Below are 12,640 nucleotides of genomic sequence, written 5' to 3'. Positions count from 1 at the left end.
CCACGGAGAGACTAAGCTACACGTATAAACCAAATTAACATGGCAAAAGTGACGCTTCTTAATTGGCTTCCGGCGACCAAATCTTGCTAGAATTTAGTATTGCAAAGGATAGGGCAAGCAGGCATCTTCAAGCTTGGCAGTTAATTTGATCACAGCATCAAGCGTTGCAGTGAAACTGTTGACTGTTTTACACTGTTTTTTTTTTTTTTTTTTTTCCCACCAAGTCTAAATCTTTCGAAAGTTTATTTCAAGTGTCTAAAATGAAGATTTATGTCAACAAATGAACTTTGAGATCTGTCTAGAAACTCACTTTCATTGTATCTATTTACTTATTATAAAAAATGACTAGAAAAACTTTGAATAATGAAGGAAACTGATTTTTTAAAGACAAACTCATATAGCCTACGTTGCCTAACAAATGCAATAATTCTTCTCAATATATTTGATATTATTATTTTTAACTTACTTTCTAGATTTTAAATTCTAGGATGAATTTCTTGCTGGCAGTGAGAAATCTTAAGGGTTGTTTACGTAATCTTAATAATTTAATATAAATAATTATTATTTAATCAACGAAAATCGTAACATAATTAGAAATATGCTTGATTGTGAGTTTTGAACGATCAAGAAATGAAATAAAAAAAGAAAATAAAAACTGATAACGTATTCAAAGTTTTGCATAATACAAGGTGCATACGTCTTTAGGAAAGTTCAATGCGCACTGATAATTTAGTCATTCAATATAAATTTAAAGCAATAAATAATATAAAGTATGTAATTGCTCATAAATATAAAAGCTTAAATTTATATTTGTTACTATAATATTTATAAAAATTCAAGGCAAAAATTGATATTTAAAAAATATTGTTAAGTTCAAAACACTCTTCTCTAGCGCACCATAAAATATTATACATCCGGAAACGACCGCGAGATAAGGTGATTAATAACCCTTGGAGGATAATAGATGGCAATGCTGTAGCCAATGAAGTTCTAACTGAGGCTCAGCTATTGCTGTTACCCTCCTGCCATGATCAGAGCTTTAATAGCTCAATAACACCTTATCCCTACACTGTCCTCTACAGATAACGGGGAAGATGAAAAGCATTCTTGCTTCGCCCCTTTAAACCAGTCCTTATAAGGACTATATAAGGTAGGTAGATACTGTATTCTTTTTTAGGATGATGATCAAGTTGTAATTCGGAAGTTGATTCAAGTGTTGTTGACAGAAATTACAGGGATCCAACTAACTACAAGTCTGAAATCAATAAATGATCTGGTGATAGTCAGACAGGAGTGCATAACAATAGTGCAAGATGTTAGGGCGTTCGGTAGATTTGAATGGTGGGGGGGGCATATCATTATATGGTAATAAGTAAGATAGTGGTCCTGGTACATATTGGAGGTCAAATACTCACGTGATTATGGTAGAGTTATTGAGATCCCCAGATACAAAGTAAGGCTGTTACAAAATGATACTCTACTGGATTTATATAGACGACGTCTTGAGCAGAAATTCTATGTAACCAGAGAGAGAGAGAGATCTGATTTGTAAGACAATTTAAAGAAACGTGTATAAATCAGGCTGCAGAGGAGGCCCTTGAAAGGGAAGAGGTAAGGAAATAAGAATGAATGGGTCAAGAAGTGAAGGAGAAGTCAGAAGAAAATAAGAGAGGGAAAAAGCCTTTAGGACACAGAGAGGAACACAACAATATTAAGAAACAAGTGAAAAGAATGGTTATTAAGTCTAAAGAAGAGAAGTATGGAAAAGAAAGTGCAATGAAATTGAAAACTAGTGGGTATAGTCGCTCTACCCAGGCCTAGCAATTCATTTGACAGGTACAAGCCACTTGTACATCTTGAGTAGGAATTAACATCATTTCCTTTCAAGATCTGAAGAGATATTATGAAGGTTTATATGAGGATATAGTGGAATATCAAGGAGACGAAAAGCTTTGCTGACAGAAAGGACGTTTGAAATTACATTAGAAGAGGTCATGCAGGCTGTTAAAGCATCCATGAATGGAAAGCTGTAGGAATGGTAATAGAGATAATCAGCTTTGGTGATTGTAAGGTATTACAATTCCTGACAATGATATCAGGTGAAGATGTTTCTTATGTAAAAACCAGATTATTCCTTAAAGAATAATTTGGGTTTTACAGCAGGAAGATCTTTCGTGAATAATATATTTTCCTTGTAACAAATATCCCAAAAATGATTGCTAAGAATAAAAAGCTCCATTTGATTTTTGTAAATCTGGAGAAAGCTTATAATATTGTCCAAAGGAATGTAATGTGTTCTAGGTATTGAAGAGATTGAAGAGATCAGGAATAGAAAAAAGAACAGTAGGGATGGTGAACATGATATACCAGGGATCTAGGTCCTCTTAGAGCGTCCTTCGAACAGTGGAACAGGTAATGCTGTGGAATGGATGTAACACTAGAAGAACAAATCCTATATTCTCTTCTTTTCGCTGGTCTCAGGTGATCTTCACAGAGGACAAGGAGGATGGGAATTACAAGATGAGAAAACTGTTGGATAAGAATAAACTTTGGGGCTTGAAAATCAATCCGTTAAAAACTAAGTATCTAGTAGATGGAGGTGACAGTGCAAAAGATCTTGAGTTAGAGGTAGGAATCATAAAATCAACGAATGCCTTCAACTCACTTGACTCCATGATGGATATGTCCGCCAAGTGTGAAGTGTGCATAATGTTTTGAACAGGCACGAACAGATATTAGACCCATGAATGGTGTTTTATGGAGTAAGAAAATCTCAAGGAAAAACTAAGATGCTATATCACGTGATTATAGAATCGTGTGCAGAGTGGAGTCTGCCATCAAGTGGACAAGCCTGCAACAAGAAAACAGAAGAAATATTCTGGATCGAGGTTTTATTTATTTACTATTTATTATTATAATATTTACTTTTCCGTTCGTTTAGACTACACAATTATATATTTTCTCTCTTAGATTATTTATAATTCTCATCATCCATTCCATTGCTAACTCCGAATGGATGATTTCCAGCGGTAAAGAGAAGAATCAGGAGCGGTGGTTCTGTTCAGAAAGTTTTATGAATTCTTGACTAACTGGCCTAAATACAGTTTGAATTTTAAATACCAGTGGTCTCTTCCGAACTTCGAAATGAGATATGAGTTCCAGACTCTACATCTTCAAACCGATTCAGAGATGATCCAGGAAACAACTCTGACGTGTTTGTCAGCTCAGGAAAAAAAAAAAAACAACGCCAGAAAACCAACGTGTGGAAACTGCGATTCCCATAGACGCAGAAACCAAACCGCTATACTCTTTTACCAGTTCCAGATTTACCAGTCATCCTGCGAGCCAAGGGACAGCAGAGAACAGTGGCAGAAGCCCTCAGAAGTAAAATCAACCAAAAGTCAGAAACACGTACTAGGCGATCCAAATACAGCTTTAGACAACAGCCATCTTCCACCACTAAATTCTTGCATGACAAAAATGTCTCTTTCTACATTCGCTCTTTGAAAAGCGTAAAAATGATGGCAATGCTAAACGTCATAACAGAATTCATAATCATGGAGGAAATTATTAGACATCTTCAAACAGCGGACTAAACTCCGTTAAGGTTAACTGTAGGCTCAGTGCAGACAAATGGCAAATGACTCTCGTTCTAGTAGAAATTTGCAAACAACAGCATGGAATCTATTATCTAAAACTCATCTGCAGTCTGGCTATAAAACCAAAACCGTTGTTACGAAAGACATCAACCGGACAATGCTACTGTTCTCAAAAATTCAGCTACCCAGCGATGCTGAAAGCAAGGCTGATTTCTGTTGCGTTAAAAGCGGAACAAACCATGCAGTTTCTTGTAAACAAAAATAAAAAGCAACAATTACAAAGGCAATGCTTAGTTACTCCAAAAATCAGAATGTCCAAGAAAAAAACCTACAAGGGCAATTGCAACTAATGCCCAAATCCTACTCGTGGCACCCATGTGTGCGACTAATATGTGGCTTCAAAACCTTAACTACGATGTCAAAACCAAATTTTTCTACTAATATTGCAGTAAGGATTGCTAAATATCTGAGTGAAGTAGCAGGCATCCTACGCACAATGCCGTCATGAAGGTTCCATACGCAAACGAAAACGCACATAATGGTCCGTACTATCCTATCCAGACTAGCAACTGAAACACCGCAAAATGCAATCTCAAAACTAGAGCGATGGTCCAAGAATTAGCGAACGTCAATGCAAACAAAAGCACAGTTCTATTCACAAGAAAACAAACATTCCCTGAGGTCATGTTTGACAGCCTATTCCATGACAAGCAATAGCCAAATACTCAGTTCAGCCAAATGAAGGGCTTCGCTTCACCATCCCTGTCGATTATGTCTGCTCAAAAGCAAACAGGGCAATAGAAAAACTACACCAACTACTTTAACCGATGCCCCCGGCTGCGGGAATAAGTTCCTTCTATGCAAGACGCTGATTAGATCAATTCTGACATATAGCTCGCCCGCCTAGAGTTGCACATCAGAGTCAAACGTCACCACACTAGATTATCCAGATTAAGTGCTTATGAATAACGTTGAGCACATAGCGGTTCCTCAAAATGTACAGCTTCACCGAGAAGCCAACATCCTCGTAATCAATCGTTTCAGTTATTTATGCAAAATTAAATATTTTATATGAAAAACTTATGCTCCTCCTCTCCATCCTGATCATTAGAGTGAATGTATTGTTTTATAAATCCTGGCCAGTCAGATTCTAGCTTGCCTATTATGAGTTTCAGTACCTCTAGGGACTGCTCCTTATTAAGGATCTGGATCTGTTCTTTGATGTTTTCTATGTCAAAGTGGTGATTTCCTGTCAGCAGAAATTGGTTGATAGCAGTATAAATAATCCCGCAGGGCTAGGGGCTGCCATCAAAGTATCCTGTAGACCTAGATGGACTACTAACAGTATATAATCCCTCAGGGCTTGAAGCCTGCCAGCAAGTGTCCTGTAGACTGAGTTGGTCTACTAGCAAATTAAGTCTTGTTGTAACCTACTAATTGGGGGAAAGGGGTATCAATATCTCACTTGGCCACAGTTTAGAAACCTACCTCCCAATATAAAACCTTAAATCCACCACTGGTCCTCATTGTGCGTGGGGCCTGCCGGCCATTTCACCTCTTGCACAATTCGTGCAAAGGGGGGGGGGGAGACAGTAGGAATCACACTGTGTTAGCACCAGTGCAATGTGAGATTACTGAGAAACCTTGTATGCAATGTAATCAGGCTCAGTCTAAAATAACACGTCCGTTCTCATCAAAATCGTGGTCCATCCATTCTAATCCTCTAGCCTTATAAGGTCTGGCTTAAAGGGGCGAAGCAAGAATGCTTTTCATCTTCCCCGTTATCTGTAGAGGACAGTGTAGGGATAAGGTTTTATTGAGCTATTAAAGCTCTGATCATGGCAGTAGAGTAACAGCAATAGCCGAGCCTCAGTTAGAACTTCATTGGCTACAGCATTGCCATCCATTACCAGCTCTCATAACCTAATCCTCTAGCCTTATCCTTATAAGGATTGGCTTAAAGGGGCGAAGCAAGAATTCTTTTCATCTTCCCAGTTATCTGTAGAGGACAGTGTAGGGATAAGGTGTTATTGAACTATTAAAGCTCTGATCACGGCAAGAGGGTAACAGCAATAGCCGAGCCTCAGTTAAAACTTCATTGGTTACAGCATTGCCATCGATTATCCTCCAAGGGTATGGTGTCATATCGTTATCCTTTAATCCTCTAGCGGTAGACTTTTGCAAATAAAAGAAAAGACATCGCATTAAAATTATGGTGTCGTTTCAAATTTTTCATTAACTCATTTTTTATTAGACTGAAGATAAATTTTGAAATTTATATATATGATATATAATTATCTGATTTATTACTTAATGCATAATTTATATGTATATTAGTTAATCTAAGTGGTGTGATGAAAACGTTAAAAACAAAAAATCATTCTTTGTAAACAACTCGGACAACTTGGAAAATATCACTTTAGAAGAATTAACAGAAGCATTAAGTAAAGGCAAAAGAGGAAAAGCTCCAGGAGAAGACAATATAAACTCTGAACTTATCAAATATGCAGGACTTGAATTCTCGCTCAGGTAACTTAAACGTAAAGTAACTTAACATTTATAATGTGATTTGGAAAGAAGGAAAGTGCTCATAAGATTGGACAAAAGCAATAGTTATCTTCATCTACAAAAAGAGGACACGAATCTGATTATGACAGTTATCGTGGCATCAGCGTGCTTAGTACCTGTTATAAACTATATGCAGAAATCTTCGCATATAAACTTAAACGCAGAGTAGGCCCAAAATTAATAGAAGAACAAAATGGATTTAGAAAAGGTAAGTTTTGCATTCACGTTAAAATTACTAATCGAAAAACACAGAAAAATGAACTTAGGAACACACACACACACACACACACACACACACACACACACACACACACACACACACACACACACAGCTTTTATAGATTACACCAAAGCATGTGTAATCTTGGAAGAATATGAAATACCAAACCAACCTCTTTAGAGCCTTATTTAATATTTATCAATGTAATAAAATATTTGTGAAGTACAATAATTTAACGTGAAGCTGTAAACAAATAAATAGAGGAGTACGTCAGGGTTTCCCTCTCTCACCGGTTTTATTTAATATATACATAGATAAAATAATAAAATAATGGAAGGTGACTAATGAAGGAGGATTCAAGATAAACTGTACCAACAGATTAGCTACTGTACTTTTTGCTGATGACTAAATAATCATTGGAAACAATGAAGATGAATTACAAAAAGCATTATGCATTCTAAATAATCTGATAAAAACATATGGCATTGGAATAGCAAACAGATAAAACAAACCTGATGGCCTTCAAAGGTGCTAATCCAATAAGAAGCAAAATAGTAATAAACAACAAAATATAGAGCAAGTAAACGCATTCAGATATTTAGGATGCACAATGTCATATGAATTGAAGCTGATATAGAACCATGTACAAAAACACACACACAAATAAAAATCTACAATACAGTAGCTAAACCTACCTTACTTTATGGCAGTGAGATCCGAAAAGAAAATTCTGCGCAGAAGTGAAGGAGTCGCAATAATGGATAAAATGAAAACAACGAAATACAACTTCGAATTACAAACTTTCTAAATGAAGCAGTTATTTGCTACAGAGAAAAATGGAACGCACACGTACTGAGAATGAATAGAAGTAGAATACCTAAACAAATTCTAAATATCACCCAAAAGGTACTCGATGCAGAGTAAGACCCTTAAAAAGGGTCTTACTCTGCATGAGGCTAGAACAGGCCACGTGGCCTATAAGCCTGGAAAGGAGGAAGAAGAAGAAGAAGAATTAATCATGAGAAAAACAATATAATGATTTATTACTGACAAGTAAGCAGTTGACGTATTACATACTGTAATACATATGCAGGTGGTTATACACTAACCACACACGCACACACACACACAGGATTTTTATGACATGTAGATAGGACTAGGGCGCTGACTGTTCATGATCACGGTGGAGTTATATTGGCATATAAGCATATATAAAGGAGTCAGCAATTATTTAGTAGTTCCGAAGCAAGATTGCATCGAACTTAACAACACGGGATGACAAAATAGCATTTAACTGTTAGGAGATACGAAAAAAAAGACAGAATAGGTACCTTTGTGAATATATTATGCACAAGTATATAAGCACAAGTTTCAAGAAAACGTAGGAAAATAATAGATATTGATATTCAATTATTTTTTTACGTTCAGTGGGATTTCTGAAGTTAATGTACCTGTCTAATTTGAATATATCGGCTTTTAAACAGGATAAACAAATATGCTACGTAGCAAATATTTATTTGTAAGCTGGGAACAAAATTTAATTTTTTGAAGTTATCTGCGCGCAGATTTGTAAGCGCTGTCATATGATATGGAATCGCCCTTTTTTTTTTCTTTCCCCTCCCCCCAGACATTCTCAGTATTCTTGCATAACCATTTTCATCAACTCTAAAATTTTATCAGTTGATCACATCAGAAATATTTGAAGAAAATATCCCACACATAACAAAATCAATAACAATAATAATATGTACAAAAGAAACTGCTTTTTTTTCTAAAAGAAAAATCTAAAAAAAAAAAAAAAAATCGATCAGTTCGTTGATTTCTTGGTACTGTATTAAGTGTATAGGATAGAGGTTTATTAACTATGTTTGTATAAAGAAATAGTAACCAGAAGGAAAAAAAGGTACACAAAAATGTTGCATTAAGAGGTAAGCTAATATATTAACGCTGTGGAATGTATTGATTTCCTTTTAGGTACTTTAACTTTACCTCCAAGTGCGAGTTCCGCAGATGCTTGCGCTGAATCGTCATTGTTCCGTACGTAGCACTGGTAGACACCTTTGTCTTCTCTCCTGACCGAAGTTATTCGAAGCATTTCTTGTGATAACAGCTGAATTCTGGCCGCATCTTCCAGTATGGGTATTTGATCTTTGACCCAAGTAACTGAATCAATGGGATATCCAGAAATATTACACTTCAGAGTAGCTGATTTGTCAGAATCCACCAGAACTCTTTGAGGATGAAGATATACCATCAATGGAGCTACCGAATGAAAAATATCTTCATAAATAAAGATTAAAAATCAATTTTATTTTGTTTTGTATTTTATGTTTAATTTTAAGTGAAATCAATAATATCAGCTGTACTAAAAAATAAACTATCACACATTAGCTGAAATCTATTAAACCTTGTTTCTATGATAATATGACTACATAGATTTCGATTATTTTGCACAAAGTGCTCATTCGAGCTTGACTACGTATTAACGTACAGTGTCATATGTTTGTGAAGTCATTTAAAAGGCGGGGCCTAGTAAAACAACCTGAATTGTATAATAATAATATATCAGATCAACGGAAATATGTATTGAAAATTTCGTTCAAACCATAAGACAGAAAGTTTTCATTCAAAGGATTCTCCAACACAGAATGCTTGAAAGTAACAGGGTACAGTTTAGCACTATCTCAGCTCTTTCCCACATTGATCATGAAATATACACCAACTACTTTGCCATGTTAGAAAAATCTGGGGTTACCATAGAAACATAGAAGTGTTACGTCAAGCCTTCTTTGGTCAAACAACAAAACTATTTTATCGTATAGAAACTGGTAGCATATTTGTTCCAGGTTTTGTCCAGTGATGCATGTTGTGAAAGTTCACTACATCACTGTGGTGAATTAAGATGCATCCGTAAAAACACGCGACGTGGAGAAAGCAAGGTTCGGTATAACCATGCAGAAGCCGTTCACAAAAGCTGACTTCAAAGAGGAGAAATCTGCTAGAGAGAATACCTGAACCGGTTTCTCTTGGTAAAGATGCTGTTGCTCCTGACATCACGCAGTGGAATGTGATGCGTCCACCTCTGCTGCTTTTTCTCCGACAATATCCTATATCTTTGAAGGAAAACGTCTCCTACCTTAGGTTTATATGATCTTTTTCATCACCATCAGCAGTAGGACAATTATCCAGAATTTAGGCAAACATTTTAAAAACAACCTGTGTATACATATCGAGAAATTTTAAATTGAACTTTGTGTGTGTGTGTGTGTGTGTGTGTGTGGTTTGATGCCTAGATTACTGTTTTTTTTTTTTTTGGACACACAGGAACTTTTAGTGGGATGCAGGTGATAAATAAATTGCGAAATAAATAAACGAATAAGTAAAAAAAAAAAAAATAAAAAATAAATAAATAATAATAATAATAATAATAATAATAATAAAGAGAGAAATTAATATATAAAAATAATAAAACAAAAATCATTATAAATTCAACAGTAAGTAATGAAAATGGCCAAAACGAATACAATACAAAACGAAAACGCAATAAATACAAAAAGAGATTTATCACAAACAAGGGAACATTTATATAAACAAGAGACAACTAACAGATGACAAACGAAGAAAATAATAATTTAATACGCAAAATTGCCAAAGTACTGTTGCAATATGAATGTACAATTTTAAATGCGATTCTTCTGTATGTATCTCCTGATCTAATGCGCCGTCATCACTATTACCATTCCTGTCCATTAGATCAGTTACTAATTGTGTTAGAGACATGAGAGGTCTAATTGCACTCAGCTTTGAGCAACTTTCTTTCTGTAGCCAAATGCTTTCAAATGCAAAACTTACCTTAATCAGCTATTTCAGTTTTTACTTTGCACAGCAAAAGCTTTTTTTTTTGGTAATAATTTCAATTTTTTTTAAAGTTGTTTTATATCTGGATTTTCTGCTTGAAATAAATTCAGTTTTAAATAACTACGTAAACGACTAAAATGCCTGCGGCACCGCAGGAAGAAAAAGGGGGAAAGAAAGTAATGGTGGAGATAAGATGGAATGCATTTTCATGAAGTTGACTTAATTAGATTTCCTTTAATAATTCATAAGCGCACACATACAAAAAGAAAAAGAAAAACGGGGAAAAAAAAGGAAGAAGAAGAGGAAGATATTTTAAAAGTATGAAGTAATTAGCCAACATTTCATTCTTCTAATAATTTATAGAAAGTCGACTGCTGAAATTTCTCCATTAGGTGTCACTGGATTAAAGAAATAAAAGGCAAAAATCAGTATAAGATATAAGAAAGCACAGAGAGAACAATGAAAAGCACAATAGTAGCAGCGGCATATGCGAGTACTGAGTACCTTCCCATTCCCGAAAGCATAATGGAGTCAAATATATTACATAACAACAAATATAACAAATCATTTCTTATAAGAACTGGGCGATGGACTGAGTCCTTGACTCTTTATCCGGTCATCTGAATGAAGTAAATCTGTGTGGATGGAGTGTTATTGAGCTAAAAGCTCTAGTCATGGCTGGGTAACGGCAATAGCCGAGCCTCAGTTAAAACTTCATTGGCTACAGCATTGCCATTTGTTACCCTGGAGGTCCTAAGAAGGATTTTTCCCCCTTCGACCCCCTCAATCACATTTTTTACAGATAGATAAAAATGTCTTGTTATTTATTTATTATTACATAACATAACTGATGGTGTATTAAATTATTATAATTTTTTTTATTGAAATTTAGAGATATATAGTAATCTATAGAGTTATTTATATAGAATATTATTCTTTACAAATAACTTTATTCTCATGTATTTAACATTTTAAAAAATAATACTTACAGAAGTTTAATGAATTATGGCGATTTATATTTTTAATACGAATTACAACGGCAACGATTTTGTTTAATTATGAAAAATTTAATATTTTCTTGAAAAAAGGAAGAAATGCGCACATATTTTGACAAGATAGTTAGCAAATAATTATTTTCTTCCTTATTTAATTTTTAATATGAATTTTAAAAAAATATTTTTGATGGTATAGTTTGATTATTTACAGGATATTGTCGGCTTCTTTTATTTCTCTCCCTCATGTTCCTTTTCCTTTGCTTTTGTCAAAGAGTTGGGGGGGGATGGAAAAAAATTCTAAAGCATTAATGGAAAATATGTTTTGAATCTAATTTAACTTGAATTTAATTGAATGTGTTTTTAATGAAAATATAAAACAAAAATACATTTTAAAAAGTCTTATTTTTATTTTTAAATCTTTTCTTAAAAAATGAAAAAATACCAACTAGTAGCTCGAGTTATCTCTGAAATGCTAACCAAACATTGCATTAACGTATCAGCTATAGTTTTCATCTCGTATTTGATTGCCATTAAATAGACGAAAATATCAAAAAGTTACAATAACAATAATTTGTATCATAAAATAATAATACAAATATTGGTTAATATTGCATTACTGCTATTCAAAACTGACAGAATATGTGATTTTTCTTAATGCACCTGTAAAATGTTTCATGAAAGAAATATAAATTACTTCCGGCGCAAACGAAAAAAATGAGAATCGACCGTGAGATGCGGTGATTAATACCCTTGGAGGGTAATGGATGGCAATGAAGTTCTAACTGAGGCTCGGCTATTGCTGTTACCCTCCTACCATGATCAGGGCTTTAATAGCTCAATAACACCTTATCCCTACACTGTTCTCCACAGATAACGGGGAAGATGAAAAGCATTCTTGCCTCGTCCCTTTAAGCCAGACCTTATAAGGACTATAAGGAAAAAAATTAGTGGGTAATAAATATGTTTTGCTGTTTCTTGTTATTATTTGACATACTGATTTAATGCGAAAGATAAAAAGAAAATATTTTTTATTATTCTTTAATGAAACATGACATAAAAGCCGAAATAAATTTATTAAAACATGTTGCCATTATTTTTGCACTTAGACAAGTTTCTTTGGAGAAAAAGTCAATTTTTCATTTGACAGGGAAATAAAGTAACAAAAATCTAAAAAAAGGAAAACATAATTGCGTTGATTGACGTAATCAGCAGGAAATAGCATTTAATTAATGACCTTTAATTACACATTTGAGTTGTAGATCCTCTTGTCAAGCCAGAGGAATGGAGAAAGAGATACGGGACTTATAATTACTCATGTCTGGCATCGTTATAACATTAACTCTGCTTCATTGGCATTCTGCACGTCTTTTTTTTTATCTTTCTGGCATGCAGTAATGTAC

General features: G+C 34.5%; 1 protein-coding gene across 3 annotated transcripts in view; it reads right to left on the bottom strand.

Annotated features, from left to right (window-relative positions):
* The window catches only part of LOC150103929 (cell adhesion molecule Dscam1-like), a 563,926-nt gene that overhangs the window by 75,264 nt on the left and 476,022 nt on the right, over positions 1 to 12,640 (bottom strand). For all 3 annotated transcript variants that reach the window (XR_016548664.1, XM_090396609.1, XM_090396610.1), the window contains exon 7: positions 8,377 to 8,649. Coding sequence is in view for 2 of the 3 variants with exons in the window: in XM_090396609.1 (XP_090252735.1) it covers positions 8,377 to 8,649 (273 nt within the window). In the remaining variant the exon portion in view is untranslated. The remainder of the gene's footprint in view (positions 1 to 8,376; positions 8,650 to 12,640) is intronic.

Source organism: Typopeltis vanoorti, chromosome 8, assembly GCF_054136105.1.
Source record: "Typopeltis vanoorti isolate ZY-2024b chromosome 8, IOZ_Tvanoo_1.0, whole genome shotgun sequence".
Taxonomy (NCBI): domain Eukaryota; kingdom Metazoa; phylum Arthropoda; class Arachnida; order Uropygi; family Thelyphonidae; genus Typopeltis; species Typopeltis vanoorti.
The sequence above is the reverse complement of the archived record's forward strand: the minus strand, read 5'-3'. Positions and strand labels throughout refer to the sequence as shown.